Genomic DNA, 15,736 nt, shown 5'->3' on the forward strand with positions numbered 1-15,736 from the left:
AAAGGGGTGTTTCGGTGTTTCGGTGATGCGATACAAAAGAGACTAGGTAGCGTAATCTCGCGATAACGCGAAGCAGCCAGGGTAACTTTATTGCCGGTCGACAAACACACCGCCTACACATCAGACCGCCCGCGGCACTATGAAAGAAGAAAAAAAGTTTTTTTCCATAGAAACTTCGAGTCTTCACACTCACCACAAAATCCCAAAATGGAGAGCACAAGAGTGTTCGTGGGTGGTCTCCCACCAACATGCTCCAATGATCAGCTTAAGAAACATTTTGCAACTCGCTTTCAAGTCACCGATGCTCATGTCCTACCCAAACGTAGGATGGGGTTCGTCGGCTTCAAGAGCCATGAGGTTGCCCAACAAGCTGTGAAGCACTTCAACAAGACATATATGAAGATGTCAAAGATCGCTGTAGACATCGCTCGTCCGGTATGTCAATTCCCAGCTCTTTTGCTTCAGCCACTCTCCTTTCGCCTGTGCACGCTGACCAATTAAGGTGGTCTTGAGACTGACCCGTATTATTGCAGATTGATTCAAATGACGCTGAGGATGCTCACCCTACACGAAGACGTGATACCACGAATGTTAATGATGCATCGTTGGATAACAACCTGAAGCGCAAGAGGGACGGCGAGAAGGACCCCAAGCTACAAGAGTACCTTTCTCTTATGGGATCGTCATCAAAAACTCGGACATGGGCCAATGATGATGAGATGATCAAGCCGGCTGTGGATACTGTTCCCGTTATTAACCAACCCGCGCAGGAAGAAGAGATCCAGGAGTTGCCTTCACACCGGAAAAAGGCAAAGACAGAAGAACTCCCTACGGTAGTAGAGCCTGAGCAGCCTGAGCCTATGGTCATTGACAAGACTGAGGAAGACGAGGTTCAAGAAACACCTGAACAGGACAACTCTGCGGAGCCTGAAGTGGAGGCTGCACCAGTGTCTGACGCAGATTGGCTACGGTCTAAGACAAGTCGTCTGTTGGGCCTTCTCGATGAGGAAGAGCAAGATGAGTTTGATCAACACAAGGCCGCCCTGCCGACTACTACGACGACTGCTGTGCCAACCAAAGCTGCTTCACCTGCCTCGTCTGACGATGAGTCGCCGCAGCGTGACGAGGAATCGCGCACTGCGGCCATTGAGAAAATTGCGCCCAACACGACTGACGTTGACAGCATCACCGAGGGAACGCCGCAAGATCCGAATATTGAGCTTATTCGGAACTCCGCCCGTTTATTCCTCAGAAATCTTGCATACGACACCACAGAATCGGATCTCCAACCGATTTTTGAACGCTTTGGAAAGATTGAAGAGGTTAGTACTTTTTTTTTTGATTTTTCAACACTGCCCAATATGTTCCCCCAACCGGGCAGCTGGCTTTCAGCCTGCTTGCCACGAGTGCTCGTATGATGACTTTCCCGATAGGGACATCTGATGCAAATTGCATATGATGTTACCAGGACAAGATATTTTAGTAGATGCTTCTTGACTATCTGAAAGAGCCAACTCAAACCCACTTTTGCAGCTACACACATTATATTCAATGACCTTGAGTACTAATTGGATATAGATTCATATTGCTTTTGACACCCGCTCTACAACCAGCAAAGGCTTCGCTTATGTGCAATACTCCGACGCCGATGCGGCCATTGATGCTTACCAGACTCTTGATGGAAAGCATTTCCAGGGTCGTTTGCTCCATATCTTGCCTGCTTCTGCGAAGAAGACATACAAGATTGACGAGTACGAATTGTCAAAGCTTCCCCTCAAGAAGCAAAGAGAGATCAAGCGGAAACAAACCGCCGCTGGGTCCTCATTCAGCTGGAACTCCCTTTACATGAACGTGAGTTTGCCTTTTTACCATATATCAAAGACATTGAAACTAATTATCATATAGGCCGATGCTGTAATGTCATCAGTGGCTGGCAGGCTCGGAGTTTCCAAATCTGAATTGCTTGATCCCACCTCTTCAGAAGCTGCAGTCAAGCAAGCACATGCTGAAACGCATGTGATTCAAGAAACGAAAGCCTACTTCGCCTCGAATGGGGTAAATATTGATGCTTTCAAGCAGCGCGAACGTGGAAATACGGCTATTTTGGTCAAGAACTTCTCATACGGTGTCACGTCGGCAGAGCTCAGGAGCCTGTTCGAACCATATGGCAAGATTATTCGACTCTTGATGCCACCGAGTGGCACTATTGCTATCGTGGAGTTTGCGCAACCTGACGAGGCCCAAAAGGCCTTCAAGGGTATGGCATACCGCAAGATGGGTGATTCCATTTTGTTCCTGGAGAAGGCGCCGAAGAATTTGTTCGATGGTTCAGCGGCTCCACGCGCACTTGCTCCCGAGACTCGGGGCAAAGATCAAGGATTCTCAACTGCAGACACCTTTGCTGCAGATGAGCCCGATGATAGCGTAGCAACCACAACACTCTTCGTAAAGAACCTCAACTTCTCAACCACCAATGAGAAGTTCCTGGAAGTGTTCCGACCTCTGGATGGCTTTATCACCGGTCGCATCAAGACAAAACCCGATCCCAAGCGACCAGGACAGACTCTCAGCATGGGATTCGGCTTTGCGGATTTCAAAACGAAAGGTCAAGCCCAGGCTGCTCTGTCGGCTATGAACGGCTACAAGTTGGACCAGCACGAGCTTCTCATTCGCGCGTCTCACAAGGGCAAGGACGCCGCCGAGGAGCGGAGACGCGAAGACACCGCAAAGAAGGTTGCGGCGCGCAGAACGAAAATTATCATCAAGAATTTGCCGTTCCAGGCCACGAAGAAGGATATCAGATCTCTGTTTGGAGCATACGGACAACTTCGATCTGTGCGTGTTCCTCAGAAGTTCGATCACACTGCTCGTGGTTTCGGATTTGCAGACTTTGTAAGCGCTCGCGAAGCGGAGAATGCCATGGACGCGTTGAAAAACACGCATCTCCTGGGGAGACGATTGGTTTTGGAGTTCGTGAACGAGGAGGCCGTCGATCCCGAGGAGGAGCTCGCGCGCCTAGAGAAGAAGGTAGGAGAGCAGATGGACAGGGTCAAGCTCCAACAGCTTACTTCTGGCGCCGGGCGCAAGAAATTCACTGTAGGAGGGCAGGAGGAAGAGTGAAGCCCTCGTCCCTTCTCCCTTTTACAAGGACACAGCCATGGATTGGCTTGTTAACATCCCTTGCAGGGAAAAGGTGGATTAATGTACCATGTACGATTACTTGCATACTACCATAGTTACAATATGACAATAAAAAGATACCCCGAATACTTTTGAACACGTTCTTTGCGGCTGTCAATTACCCTGCAGTAGTCCCGTCCCTCGTGCGTGTGCGTCTCGTGCCCTCTTGATCCAGGCGTAACTGTAACCCTACTTTACCTTACTGTGCAGCCTACACCTGTCTTTTTTTCTTCCCCACAACTTCGATTAAACTGCCTTGGATTGCAGGGTCATTTCCCCTAATGTAGCTTATCCTTTTGATGGTACGCAGGACTATCCTCAGCAGAGATCAGCCAAGCCTACATTCCGGTGGTGAGGTCTGGCGGTGGTCGAGCATTCCACGTCCCGTGCGAGAAGACAGTGTAGTTGGACAACCAGCATTCCTGCGACGCGATGATTGCCACTGATTATTGTGTTTTTTTGTTGATGCTGGTCCGAGCGATGGATTTTGAAGGTCACTTCGTGCTGTACAAAATCTCCGACCCACTCATCACTGGTTCGTGCTGCTGAGCATCCCTTGCATCGTGGACAACTTCCTTCATATCGAGCCCTGTCTTGACTCCTGATTTGCTGCGGCAAGGTCGGCTTACCGTCGTCCTTTGGTCCTCTGCTCCCCACACGGCCTGGATGTGCGCAGGCCAGGACCGGGACCTGTGCAGGAGTATGGACAAGGCGTTCGAGGGACGTAGGCCAGGCAAAGTAGACCTGGCGGAGCAATGCTGCTACTGGGGCTACAGAACCCCTCTCCAAAGGGGAGTTATGGTTCCCTATAAACTCCATCTTGCTCGCTCTCACATTCTCTTTCCCAGGTTCTTACATTCTCTTGACATCTTGCGTTCTTTAGGTCGTTGTTTGTGACTGGGCTGCGTTCTTTGCCAGGCAGTAAGCATTTGACGGTGCCTCTCAGTCCCCTCCTCATCGGAATCTGTCATTCTTTTCGAGAAGCCCGTCCTTGGTTCCCTCCCCATGGCTACTGACTGGCAACCCGAGTGCCTTGTCACTCAGAACCAGCAGTCATTGGATCCTGTTGGAGGTCATTCTGATCGAGCTCTTCAGAATACCACTGGCAATGTCCAGTCTTATGCAGACCCGTTAGCCCATGCTGATATTGCTCGTGAGGATCCGCTCCATCAACTTGGCTTCAAGTATCCTCATGCCCCTCATCCTCCTCAACCCTTGTCGGCGCCTGGCTTGCATCATCAGCATGTAGCGGCTCGGCTTCACCAACGCAAGCTCCGCAGACTTAACTCAGTTGGACCCAACTCTCAATCTCGCCGGGCACGAAGCAGCTACCTCAAGTCTCAGAAGTACTTGGATTACCGTGCTCGCCCTCGTCGTGATACTGGGAAGGATGGAGAGCCAGTGTGGTCCGACGAGTTGGAGGACGCTTTCCAGCAGGGTAGGTTTATGCCACCATAGTGATGTGTTGTTCATAAGCTGACAATAGATTACAGCCCTCGAAGCAAACCCTCCCATGGGTCGGAGAAAGTGGTCTGAACGGGGGAAGTCGTATGGCCGCAATGAGCTGATTGCCGAGTACATCTTCAAGTTGACCGGCAAGCGGAGGACCCGCAAGCAGGTGTCAAGCCATCTGCAGGTTCTCGACTCTTTCCTGAAGGGTGATCCAGATTGTGAGTTTCAAATGTGAACGATCTATACGTCTTCTATTTACTAATACACTATACCAGGGGAGCGACTTGTCCGTGAGACATCACCAGAACGCTCGTCGAGTGTGCATGGGTCAGCACCTGCTCCCAAATGGAGGTCGGCAGTCGAGCACCCTTCGGCGTCCAGCCACTACGGCAGTCACACACACCCCTCATACCATGACCACATGAGATCCATGCAACCATATGCTGGGGATCTCCCACCCCCACACTATACCCTTGGCTCAAATCTGCAGGAGGCTCCTGCTAGCACCATTCATGGCTTTAGCTTCGACATGTGGGTCAGCGCTCCTCAGCAGGCCAATGGTATCGACAAGGCATTGCATGCCTACACTCGTCTACAGGGTGATCTGCATCACCCTGTTGCACCACCCATGCCTCTTGAGCAACTGAGCGGATGGCGGTCTTCTTTCCCTGCACTGGCTCCCATGGTGGATGACATCAACAATCCCCTAGATTGTGATATCATTTTGTTAGAAGTGAACCTTGAGCTCATGACCGATTTCCCTCCTGCGAGATCACGTCTTGGAATTCAGCTCGACCTTGACTACGGTCACCCCAGTGCTGGTGATGTGTTGGGAGTCAGCCAGATGGACAACTGGACCTGCCGCACGCATATCTATGAAGATGGCCAGGGGCTCCAAGAGAGTTACCACGACCTACCCAAAACCCAGTCGACAAAGGTCAAGCCTCTCTTCGAATCATCTTGGTGGGCTCAGCTGTTCACTCACTTGACTCAAGAGAAGCGTATGGCCGAGGACTCCGGAAATCCCCAGGCTGCTCGCGTCGCTGACGACCAAACCCGTAACTACATCCGCTCATTGACTGCAGTACAAGAGCTCCGTGCCACATCGCCCAGCTCTCGCCGGCTTTCCAACCAATACCAAGGCCACCACGGCGATGAGAGCAAGCGCATGGCCGTTCTCGTCTGGAAGTTCCGACAAACCCGGCCTGGCGAAGTTGGCACAACTACTTGGAGACGACTGATTCCGGCGCCAGACCGGACCACAACCAATAGCCCGCGTCCAGTCTCCGGTGTTGATCTTCCCCCCTCTCTCTGGATTCCATCCTCCTCAACAAATCCTCCCACCAGGGTGTCTACCCGGCCCCTCAACCCCATGACCTCATCCACCACCCGAGCCAATCCCACTCGCAATGGCCTATGTACCAACCATCCCACCACGACAACATGGCTAATCTCTTTAATTCTGCCGGCCAACTCGACTTCATGGCATCCATCAGCAAACCCGAAGACGGCCTCAATGATAAAACCGCCGTCACCTCCGTGTTGGACTCATTCTCCGCCAGCCTCGCACCAGAGAACATCCCATCCACAAGCCTCCACGGCTCCAGTGGTACACCAGTCATGCTCAATGTGCACGACCTACCGCTCTCCCACCCAGTAATGGGTTACCCAATGGGTCACGAAGCATCCCACTACGTGCCCCCTCAACAGCACAGCGTGAATATGCACGACAGCAACAGTGTGCTAGGTTACTACGGCTCTAACCCACAGCCGCTTGACGATCTCAGTCACGGCCAGTCCTCATGGGGTGCACACTCCACTTCCATTCCCGGAGATGTCGGCACCGGTAGTTACCACCTCCCTTACCAGCCGGAGCACCATGGACATGGATCTGTATCGCGCGAGTCACAACAACCACACCATTTCGATGGTATCTTGCCGTCGGATGACCTAATGGATAAGATCGTCGGGCGCATGTCCAATGGTCCCAGCATGCATGGGGCAGGCCCCGATGCGTATGATAACGCCACGGTGGATGCGGCATAAATATCTATTTTGCCAAAACTTAAGTAATGATAATCATTCTGGGAGTGGTCTTTTGTAATTTTTTTTGTGATTTTCTTTTATTTTCTTCCTTATTTTCTTTTCTATTTTCTTTTCTATTTTCTTTTCTATTTATGTCTTTTTTTTGTGATACAATCGGGATAGCAGGGAATGTCTTGGGTGGCGTTTGGAGGAAGATACTTTGGAAAAATCTTTGGAATATACTTATCTTATTAATAGGTAAGAAATCGTATAAGGATAGTATACGTTAGCTTAATATAAAGTGGTTCTTCGTCAAGGACGCGATCTTTTAGAATAAGATTGATCTACGATAGGTAGAGACGAAGAGCAATATCGCCGACGGCTTTAATAAAAGCGCTTAATAAAGAGGCCTATATAAAGTTTATCTAGATACTAGGTCTTAATTGATCTATAGTTATGGTTTATTACTACGGATCATTTTTTCTTTTTTTTTAAAAAAAGGAGAGTTTATTAGTATCCTTTTTCTATCCTGAGTCAATATTACTACTCTCTAGGTTAACATATATTCCTACGTAGCCTTCAGTTCATCTGACAAATATATTCGACAAATATATTCACGCAATGACCTAAAATTGCTCTACAATTACTCAAACCACCCTCTAGATAATATTTTTTGCGGAGAGTAACACACTAGATCGAGACAGAGTTTAGATAAAATATATACGGGAAAAAGAACTTTATAGACTTCATAAATAAAAACAACACTTACCTTAATAATAAGCACAAATGCCTCGTGAGGAGCGTGTTAAGGTAGAAATCGGCTGAAAAGAAGGGGGGGGCTACCTAGGTAGTCTTCAGTATAATACTATAAATTGTGGACTCAATTTAGGTTAAGTACTTTGGATTATTTTAGTTGCAGCAGTGGAAGAAAGAGCCCCTAGGTATTTTTAGAAACTTTAAGCCCTCTCTATATTCTATTAAACATAGCTTGCTTCTGCTAAGTCGCCACTTCTAGCTAATAACAATGTTCACTATAGGAAGACCATTACTAGATCTAGCAGTTACGAGACAAGGCGCCGTATTTAACGACAGTAAATTGAAGTATCGAGACTGGTATAGGAATGTTAATATTCCGGAGCTATTCCCGACGTGTTCTAGAGCTTCTTGGCAGTAAGTCTAAAGAATCACTCGAAGAACTATAGTTATTTTAAGCTTCTGATACATACACTTATAAGACGTAGGTACGTAACTTATCGTCGGTAAGAATTTATATTCGTAAATATGAAATATCAATATTCCAATAACATTCTTAATATAGACCAGCAACCGGAATACTTCAACAACCCTCTCTTTTCAACACCCTCTTTTTCGTCCTAAGATACGTGATTGAGCAAAAGCAATGCTTATGTATTTTTTCGATCGACGCCCATGGCCTTATGCAGTCATACGTGCAGACTCATGCAGAGAACCAGCCACAAGCCCTATCTTCTTCATTCAGGTGACAGGAGCCATAGGCTGCTATGAGTTGAGGACTTTTGTGATTCCTCACTGAACCCCAGTCGTACAATTAGCATCCTGCAAAACATCACCTATAATATAGTCCCCGGATATTTACTCGGGCGATCCCTATCTATTATTACTTGCAGCAGTAAATAAATGTAACCCCGGCAGGGATAGGACCTGTACTAGCGTGACTTGCATTATTAGGCTCGGCGATTTCTGCTGTTTTTTTTTTTGCTTCCTATGCGGAGAAACTAGAAAGTACGGAATAGAGATTAGATGGGTGTAAGTGATGCCGACCCGGACTTTTGTCTTAAGGTATTTGTTGAGGTTATTAATAGTTAAGTGTAGAAGCTGAGCTATTAGGTACGTAAGTAAGTGGCCCCGGCCCAGCCCTACGGATGCTCCCTCCGCAACCTCAACGCGTATTACAATATCGAGAGAATCTAGACCTTGCTCTGTTAGGATGTCGCTGATCCCCGAGATGATTTTTCCTTCTAGGCCTTATCCGCATTAGGCACGTTTCGTTCTGGCATGAATGGTGTTTCGACCAGGGTCCGTACTGTTTACTATCGCCACAAGTGGGAAGATTTCTTTAGCAAAGTGCGGTTTTCGGTCATATTTGTCCATGTAGCAGTAGGGGACTTGTCGTATCTTATATTTTTTCAGATGATCCCTAGGGATTGTGCAGTAGTATCCTCGCCGGAATAGTGCTTCCGGGTAATTAATTCTCTTAGTGCTGGGATAGACTTATGGAGATGTTCTGTTTTCCAGACTCAAAATACGTAAAGAATGTTTGCGATTTCTTAAGAATCCATACTCAAATCACCGAAAAAGCAGCATCATCTTGTCTTTTCTAGTAAGACTTCACTTTCCGTCTAAGGTACCCTAGTAGTACACTCGTTCCTGGCTCAAAGTCATTCCGTTACCCATGAAGCGAAATCTGTTCACCGATCCATACTGAATGTCAAAGTCCTCCGTCCTGAAAGTTTCGAGAACATCTGAAATAAATCTCTGAGTTAGCAAATATTCGTATTTCACAGTCAGGAATATCATACCTCTAAAGCGAAGAACCCTTGGTGGAGTCAGAAGAACATCGAGCTGCACCCCAAGTGTGTCGACATTCCTTCGGAGCTGAAGGGCTAGAGGCTAGAAGAATAGAAACAGTTTCTCTCTTTCCAACAAAGAGGGAATGCTTTGCGCTGGTTTCCTTCTTCAACAAGAGGGAATACTATTTGCCCTGGTCTCTGTCGACAAAGGGAAGTGGGACTATGTTTGGGATTAATATATAGCTATCTTACACTGCGATTGCTCTGAAATGAATTCCATCTTCAAGATTCTATTTTTGTATAGTAGTAGTAGTACACAGTATTGGGGCATGAGGAGACATGCTAAGCTAAGAGTACTATCTACTTAACATACATAGTTTTCTCTTCCAATTGCCGACATATTCCTCCGTGTGCAGTGCAGTAGAAGCCGAGTCTTCTAGTTGACCTCACGTAGCTCTAGAAACGTCCTAGAAATAGTTTCAATCGCGCGTGTTAGCCGTATGGCTGCGGTGAAGCCGACGAACAGAACTAGGTTCAGGATGAAGACTACGACGGCGGCGGTCTGCAGCCCGCGAAACCGATGGGGGTTTCAGATAGGAGAACGGCCACACCGCTAGCGGACTGGGTGCAGGTGAAGTTTGCCCAGGTAAAGCGATCGAGCGACAGTTGTCGGTCCTCATTGGCGGTGCTGTCGCTGCTGTAGTCTTTGAGTTCTGCGCTGGTGGGTCGAGCGGCGATCTGTTGTTGGGTGCCTGGGTGCCTGAGGCACCTAGCCCCACATGGGACAGAACCAGTCTCTCTCCTCTCCGTCCACCTGCATTCAGGAATCCTACCGTGTTGTTTCTCCAATCTCAACCCCGTAAGATATGGCATATAGCATATCGGAAATGTTCATCTTTATTCAGATTCTAGTTTAGGGTCCACTACTATAACGTACTCGTAAGGCCTAGCTAGATCTACAGCGGGGCCGAGTGGGTAGTCACTATGTGGACCGCCCGATACTGGAGTCTCTTAGTTATATGCTCTCACAAGATATCTGTATTTACTTATTTCGAGGGATATGTTGATTTGTACCTCAACCTTCCACGACGGAAGGGTTCCCCTTCCTCTCTCCCCGACTATTCAACCAACTCAAATATGTCTGCCAAAACACAGAGCCTATCGAGGTGGCAATCCCCCTCGACTGGGGCTGAATATACGTAAAGTTGAACGCCGTCACGAATGGCCAAAACAAAAAACTCCTGGGAATACTGATCGACGCCTTATCCTTCACTCGTTCCATGGTACCCCAGACCCCCTCCCCAGCGAGGAGTCCGTGGGCCGCAAAAAAATACACATTGAACAGCGGAGTATACACGGTTTGGTTGACGGCGACCTTCGCCCCCAACGACAGCGCAGGTGAGCTGTAATTAAACCGCCGCCCGAGGAACAGGAACCACTTATAGGTGGGGATCGCGATCACCAGTCCGGCGATGACGCTGCGCAGTGCGCGATGGTAGTCGAATCCGTCGTCGTCGCCGATCATTTGTGCGGCGAAGTCCCCGACACAGAATATCAGCGGCGTCAGGCATAGTTGGGTGGTATATGGTCGTTGGCTTTGGGAACGTCGGAACCACCCGAGTGGGGATAGTTTGGGTTTCTGGTTCGTAGTTGCTGTGTCGTGGGGAATGGCATCTTGTTTGGTTTGGGATTTCGTGGTTTGAGTGCCGTGATGATTCGTTGGGATACGTAGGCTGAGACGCGACCGAGGGAGCAGGACGCCGTGTCGAATATGAGGATGAGGATGGGAACGGGCGAGACGGCATCGAGGAATCAGCATACTTCGTGGGAATGTACGGGGATTCGAGAAAACGCGAGCTTGGCAGAAGAACCAAATCAGCAGGAGGGAATTCGTTAGTTTAGTTATAGGGGCACAACTGGAATTCCGACATACTAAAACAAGGCGAGACGTGTTGGGAATTGTTAAGGACTAGCTTAGCACCTAGTTTACCACCACCTAGTTTACCACCTGGTTTAGTACCTAGCTTAGGAGCTAGTTTACTCTCTACCTAGCTAAGTATATAGATTATGAAATAGTTATATTGCTTCGCTTCGCTCCGCAATTATATAACTAGCTAGGGATATAGTAGATGCCTAAGGCTACTGATCCTCTAGTAGCCACGTGATCCCTATCTGATTTGGAGCAGATCAGTATATATCACGTGATTTAGCTAGTCACTGATGCCTAAGGCTATGTATTAAGAAATTCTGCCGCAAGGAGATCACCTGACATTAGAATTTTCAGCCTCACCGCTGCTGTCTACAACCAGGTCACGTGACATGCGACCCCCTTATGATACTGGATGCTTCGCTACGCTCAGCAATAAATTGTCAATATGGCACTAATCACCAGGGTACAGCAAGGGGAGAGGCCTCGCTATGCCTAAAACGTTGTTACACTTATACTTGGAAGAATTGGGAATCCTATACCATAATCACCAATTACTTTCTTCTATTTGGCTATTATATTCTCCAATTTGCAGTAATATTTCCCTCTTGTCGGCTAAACTGTCTCAATCAACCACTTTAGCCGCAAAACAGTGGGGCAATTCTGGGGATTTCCCAGCAAAGGACTCCAACAAGAGACCAATTGAGGTATAATGGGTTGATTTAGCCTGGACCTCGAGTCCTTTTTTTCTCTGTTTTTGGGGATATTTCAAATCATACTAGGCGGGGTCACTTATATACCCCTCCATGTCCCAATTTCTTGTCTTCTTCCTCCTTAGACTACTTTAAACTAAATTCACAATGGTTGCCCCTACTGTCAAGCTTAGCAACGGCCATGAGATGCCCATTGTGGGTTTTGGCCTCTGGAAGGTTAACAATGACACTTGTGCCGACCAGATCTACAACGCCATTAAGGCTGGCTACCGTCTCTTCGATGGTGCCTGCGGTACATTCATCCTTCTCCAAAACTGAGCTTAATTGACACTAACACCATTAATCCTAGACTACGGCAACGAAGTCGAAGCCGGCCAGGGTGTAGCCCGCGCCATTAAGGACGGAATTGTCAAGCGCGAGGAGCTCTTCATCGTCTCCAAGCTCTGGAACAGCTTCCACGAGGCCGACAAGGTCGAGCCCATCGCCCGCAAGCAGCTCGCCGACTGGGGCGTCGACTACTTCGATCTGTACATCGTGCACTTCCCCGTTGCCCTGAAGTACCTCGACCCCTCTGTGCGCTACCCTCCCGGCTGGACCACCGCCGAGGACAAGATCGAGTTCGCCAACGCCCCCATTCACGAGACCTGGGGCGCGATGGAGATCCTCGTCAACAAGAAGCTGGCTCGCAGCATCGGTGTCAGCAACTTCAGCACACAGCTGCTGATGGATCTGCTCCGCTATGCCCGCGTCCGTCCCGCTACCCTCCAGATCGAGCACCACCCCTACCTCACCCAGACCCGTCTTGTTGATTACGCTCAGAAGGAGGGTATCACTGTTACTGCTTACTCTTCTTTCGGTCCTCTGAGCTTCCTTGAGCTTGACCTTAAGCACGCTAAGGATACTCCCTTGCTCTTCGAGCATGCTACTATCACCGCCATTGCTGAGAAGCACGGCCGTACCCCTGCCCAGGTCCTGCTGCGCTGGTCTACTCAGCGTAACGTCGCTGTTATTCCTAAGAGCAATGACCCTACTCGTCTTGCTCAGAACTTGACTGTCACTGATTTCGAGCTTGAGACCAGTGAGCTTGAGGCTATCAGTGCTCTGGACAAGGGTCTTCGTTTCAATGACCCCATTGCTGTAAGTTTGGTTTCTACGGAGTATTGCCTATTGATACTGACTTTTTTTCCTTCCTCTTTAGTACGGCCTTGGAATCCCTATCTTCTAAGCTTGTCCAGACAAAAAAGCCTTGGAGACGATGAAATCCCGTGTCCTCCGTGTCCGGAGAAGGAAATCCTCCGCGATATTATGACGATGTCTATGCCTTGGATAAATTAAATAAGAACATACCATTTCCCTTTTTTTCCAATTTATATCTTCCATATCAACCAGAATAGCAACATCCAAGTCTGTTCAATATCTACTAATTCCAGGGCCTAAAGCCATTCCGATTTGTGTGGTGGGAATAGCTTCATTTTACCTGTCTATCTTGAAGATCTATCTTGCGTACTTGACTTATTACGGTCTCTATATCATCTTCTACATGTTATTTTCGAGTACAATTTTTCCGACGTAGGTTATCATTTGTACATCGTGTTGGGAGGCTAATTTCTCAGTCTGCTCGACTTGAAAGGGTTGTTGTTGAGGTATGTCACGTTTTTAGTTGATAATATAAATCACATTACCTGTTACCTTATCTTGCAAATGCAATTAAAGCTATTCCCTACTGTACAAATCCTCTAGAACATGTGTATGTTGTATGTTGTATGTTGTATGTGTAGATAGCCAATTCCGCCAAGACGTGCCGATCTCGATGATCCGCCATTTTTCTCCAACCTCCGTCTCTGTCGACTTAACTTCCCAATAACACGAACCTCACAAATCTCACGATGGTGTCCCCTACTCTAGCGCGCATGACCGCCCAGGTCCACATAACTGGACTTCCAATGCCAAAGAACCTATCCGAAAGCAAGCTGCTACTGGCCGCGCTCCAGAAATTCGGAGAAGTAATAACATACCGCAACCTCAAGGTACAGCGTCCTCTCCCAATGATCATTTACACAAGCCCTGATCTAACAATCCATTTAGTACGACACAACCAACAACTCGCCAAACCAAAACCGCCCTATTGTCGCGATCTTCGAAACATCCCATGCGGCAGACCGCGCGATAGCAGCTTCGCCCATAACCATTCCCCTACCGACACCCACCTCCACATCCACCTCTAAATATCAACTTTCAATCTCTACCCCCTTCACATCTACCAATTCACCCTCGGACGCCGCGCGCTCATTGACCCTCGAAATTCAACCCTCCCGCCACAACCACGCCTCCGCCCTCAAACGCAGCCCCTTCTACTCCACCTACAACCTTTTCAAAAACAATCCCATATACGAAGATCTGATCAGTGACGAGACCAGTATCCCTCTCAAAGAACTGGCTGATACACTCTCGAGCAAGAAGTATCCTATCGGCGCGGGCGTCAAGTTTAATATCCAGGAGGAGAATCGGCGCATGGGCGCGACGAGTTTGGTGAATATGTGGAAGGAGGGGATGGGGATGGATATTGAGGGTGAGGGTGAGAATGAGGGGCAGGGTTCTGGGGGAAATCCATCTGCGATTGAACATGGTGTTGGTATTAGGGAGCCTGGGGAGAGATTGGATGAGAAGGAGAGTTCGGTGGTCTGAATTGAGACTGGTCTTGGCTTTTTCTTGTTGCCTACATGGTGACTAGAGAGGAGATAACCTTTTTTGTTTCATTCTGCACTTCTGCGGCTAAAGCCGGACCAGAAAATCCAGCCAGATACGCGCTCCCCTTTTCTGGGCAGTTGCCTTGGCTGTGGCCTGAAGGCGCGGATGCGATTCCCCTCCTGATATCAGCTTCCGGTTTGGTATGAGTGACTTGCAGTCAGAATCTGTCTGTTTGGGAAAGCTCCTTGATCTGGTCTGTTAGCCATGACCGCCCCGAGCTTCCTCTTTGACATCTACATGCCCAGCATGGATCATTCTGCCAGGTGGACTATGTTGATGAACATGTTCCCAGCAACTGAATCAATTGGCTTGCCAGGTCACCAGGCCGGTCCCAGTTGACCGCGAAATGCAGAGTCCACGAATGAGTGGACCGACCGATCATAACAGTCAACTACATGTATATACCTTTCAATTTTATACAAAATGAGAATGATACTTCTCACACCCTGGGAATGGTCTTTCGCCTTCCACAAACGCCTTGTGCTGGCAGGTGACTTACACACGTGCTATAGTGAATTGGATACTCACTACATATAGTCAAAATTGTCCAGTAAGAAGGTAGTTTGATAGAGCTACATGGATAGGTAGTTAGAGACTCAGGTCGCTATGGTTCATATCGGTGTTGGTCTCCAGCTGCTTCATTCGCTCTTCCCATTTTCAATGATCATAACTTCCACTCATTTTCCACTACATTGCCGCCATCATCTGCAATTTCACTATCGAGCAACACCCGTGCTGGTCTTAGCTTTTCATAAGCAAACCTCACACTTCGCATTTCACAGCAGTTTCCATAGACAATGTGGTCCCGTGTTATGCGGTTGTTTCTGGTGCGCTCCGTGACTTCGGTACCCCCATCGTTCGCCCGTTCAAGTTGCAATTTTATGAAATCGAGAACGTCAACGAAAATGTGGGCTGCTAGACTCGAGGAGCAGGAGAAGAAGGGATCCTCGACAACCAGGTACACATAACAGAGAAAGGCGACAGAGTATATTGGCATTTCGAATGCCACATGATGCACATAGCGCAAGCAGATATCGTCGACAGCGAATAAAGACGAGCTAAAAGATGGTCCAGGGAGTGCTGGATGGAACCGGACATGTAGATAGTTGAGGAGGTGCCAGGTCATTTCCATCGCCCGTAGC

At 48.3% G+C, this 15,736-nt stretch overlaps 8 protein-coding genes across 8 annotated transcripts; 4 read left to right on the plus strand and 4 right to left on the minus strand.

Moving 5' to 3' along the window:
• Positions 1-207: 207 nt before the first annotated feature.
• mrd1 (RNA-binding ribosome biosynthesis protein MRD1) lies at positions 208-3,120 on the plus strand (the record flags this gene model as incomplete). Its single annotated transcript, XM_057223801.1, has 4 exons — positions 208-435; positions 534-1,322; positions 1,579-1,851; positions 1,906-3,120. The coding sequence occupies 4 exons, from the start codon at positions 208-210 to the stop codon at positions 3,118-3,120; spliced, it is 2,505 nt and encodes an 834-aa protein (XP_057068941.1).
• Positions 3,121-3,674: 554 nt separating this feature from the next.
• On the minus strand, positions 3,675-3,999 carry N7516_011084 (uncharacterized protein; the record flags this gene model as incomplete). The annotated part of the gene is made up of 2 exons (XM_057223802.1): positions 3,675-3,781; positions 3,810-3,999. The coding sequence occupies 2 exons, from the start codon at positions 3,997-3,999 to the stop codon at positions 3,675-3,677; spliced, it is 297 nt and encodes a 98-aa protein (XP_057068942.1).
• A 186-nt stretch (positions 4,000-4,185) lies between these two features.
• On the plus strand, positions 4,186-6,678 carry abaA (transcription factor AbaA; the record flags this gene model as incomplete). The annotated part of the gene is made up of 4 exons (XM_057223803.1): positions 4,186-4,618; positions 4,674-4,850; positions 4,908-5,923; positions 5,980-6,678. The coding sequence occupies 4 exons, from the start codon at positions 4,186-4,188 to the stop codon at positions 6,676-6,678; spliced, it is 2,325 nt and encodes a 774-aa protein (XP_057068943.1).
• A 2,367-nt stretch (positions 6,679-9,045) lies between these two features.
• Positions 9,046-9,486, minus strand: N7516_011086 (uncharacterized protein; the record flags this gene model as incomplete). The annotated part of the gene is made up of 3 exons (XM_057223804.1): positions 9,046-9,158; positions 9,216-9,299; positions 9,459-9,486. 3 exons carry the CDS (start codon positions 9,484-9,486, stop codon positions 9,046-9,048), a joined length of 225 nt encoding a protein of 74 aa, XP_057068944.1.
• A 795-nt stretch (positions 9,487-10,281) lies between these two features.
• On the minus strand, positions 10,282-11,025 carry N7516_011087 (Mpv17/PMP22 family protein; the record flags this gene model as incomplete). The annotated part of the gene is made up of 1 exon (XM_057223805.1): positions 10,282-11,025. The coding sequence occupies one exon, from the start codon at positions 11,023-11,025 to the stop codon at positions 10,282-10,284; it is 744 nt and encodes a 247-aa protein (XP_057068945.1).
• A 968-nt stretch (positions 11,026-11,993) lies between these two features.
• Positions 11,994-13,071, plus strand: N7516_011088 (uncharacterized protein; the record flags this gene model as incomplete). The annotated part of the gene is made up of 3 exons (XM_057223806.1): positions 11,994-12,138; positions 12,196-12,983; positions 13,045-13,071. 3 exons carry the CDS (start codon positions 11,994-11,996, stop codon positions 13,069-13,071), a joined length of 960 nt encoding a protein of 319 aa, XP_057068946.1.
• Positions 13,072-13,732: 661 nt separating this feature from the next.
• N7516_011089 (uncharacterized protein) lies at positions 13,733-14,531 on the plus strand (the record flags this gene model as incomplete). The annotated part of the gene is made up of 2 exons (XM_057223807.1): positions 13,733-13,873; positions 13,932-14,531. The coding sequence occupies 2 exons, from the start codon at positions 13,733-13,735 to the stop codon at positions 14,529-14,531; spliced, it is 741 nt and encodes a 246-aa protein (XP_057068947.1).
• A 727-nt stretch (positions 14,532-15,258) lies between these two features.
• Positions 15,259-15,591, minus strand: N7516_011090 (uncharacterized protein; the record flags this gene model as incomplete). The annotated part of the gene is made up of 1 exon (XM_057223808.1): positions 15,259-15,591. The coding sequence occupies one exon, from the start codon at positions 15,589-15,591 to the stop codon at positions 15,259-15,261; it is 333 nt and encodes a 110-aa protein (XP_057068948.1).
• Between the last annotated feature and the right edge of the window lie 145 nt (positions 15,592-15,736).

The sequence above is a fragment of the Penicillium verrucosum genome (assembly GCF_028828655.1).
Source record: "Penicillium verrucosum strain IBT 35672 chromosome Unknown utg000005l_segment0_segment0, whole genome shotgun sequence".
NCBI classification, from domain to species: Eukaryota; Fungi; Ascomycota; class Eurotiomycetes; order Eurotiales; family Aspergillaceae; genus Penicillium; species Penicillium verrucosum.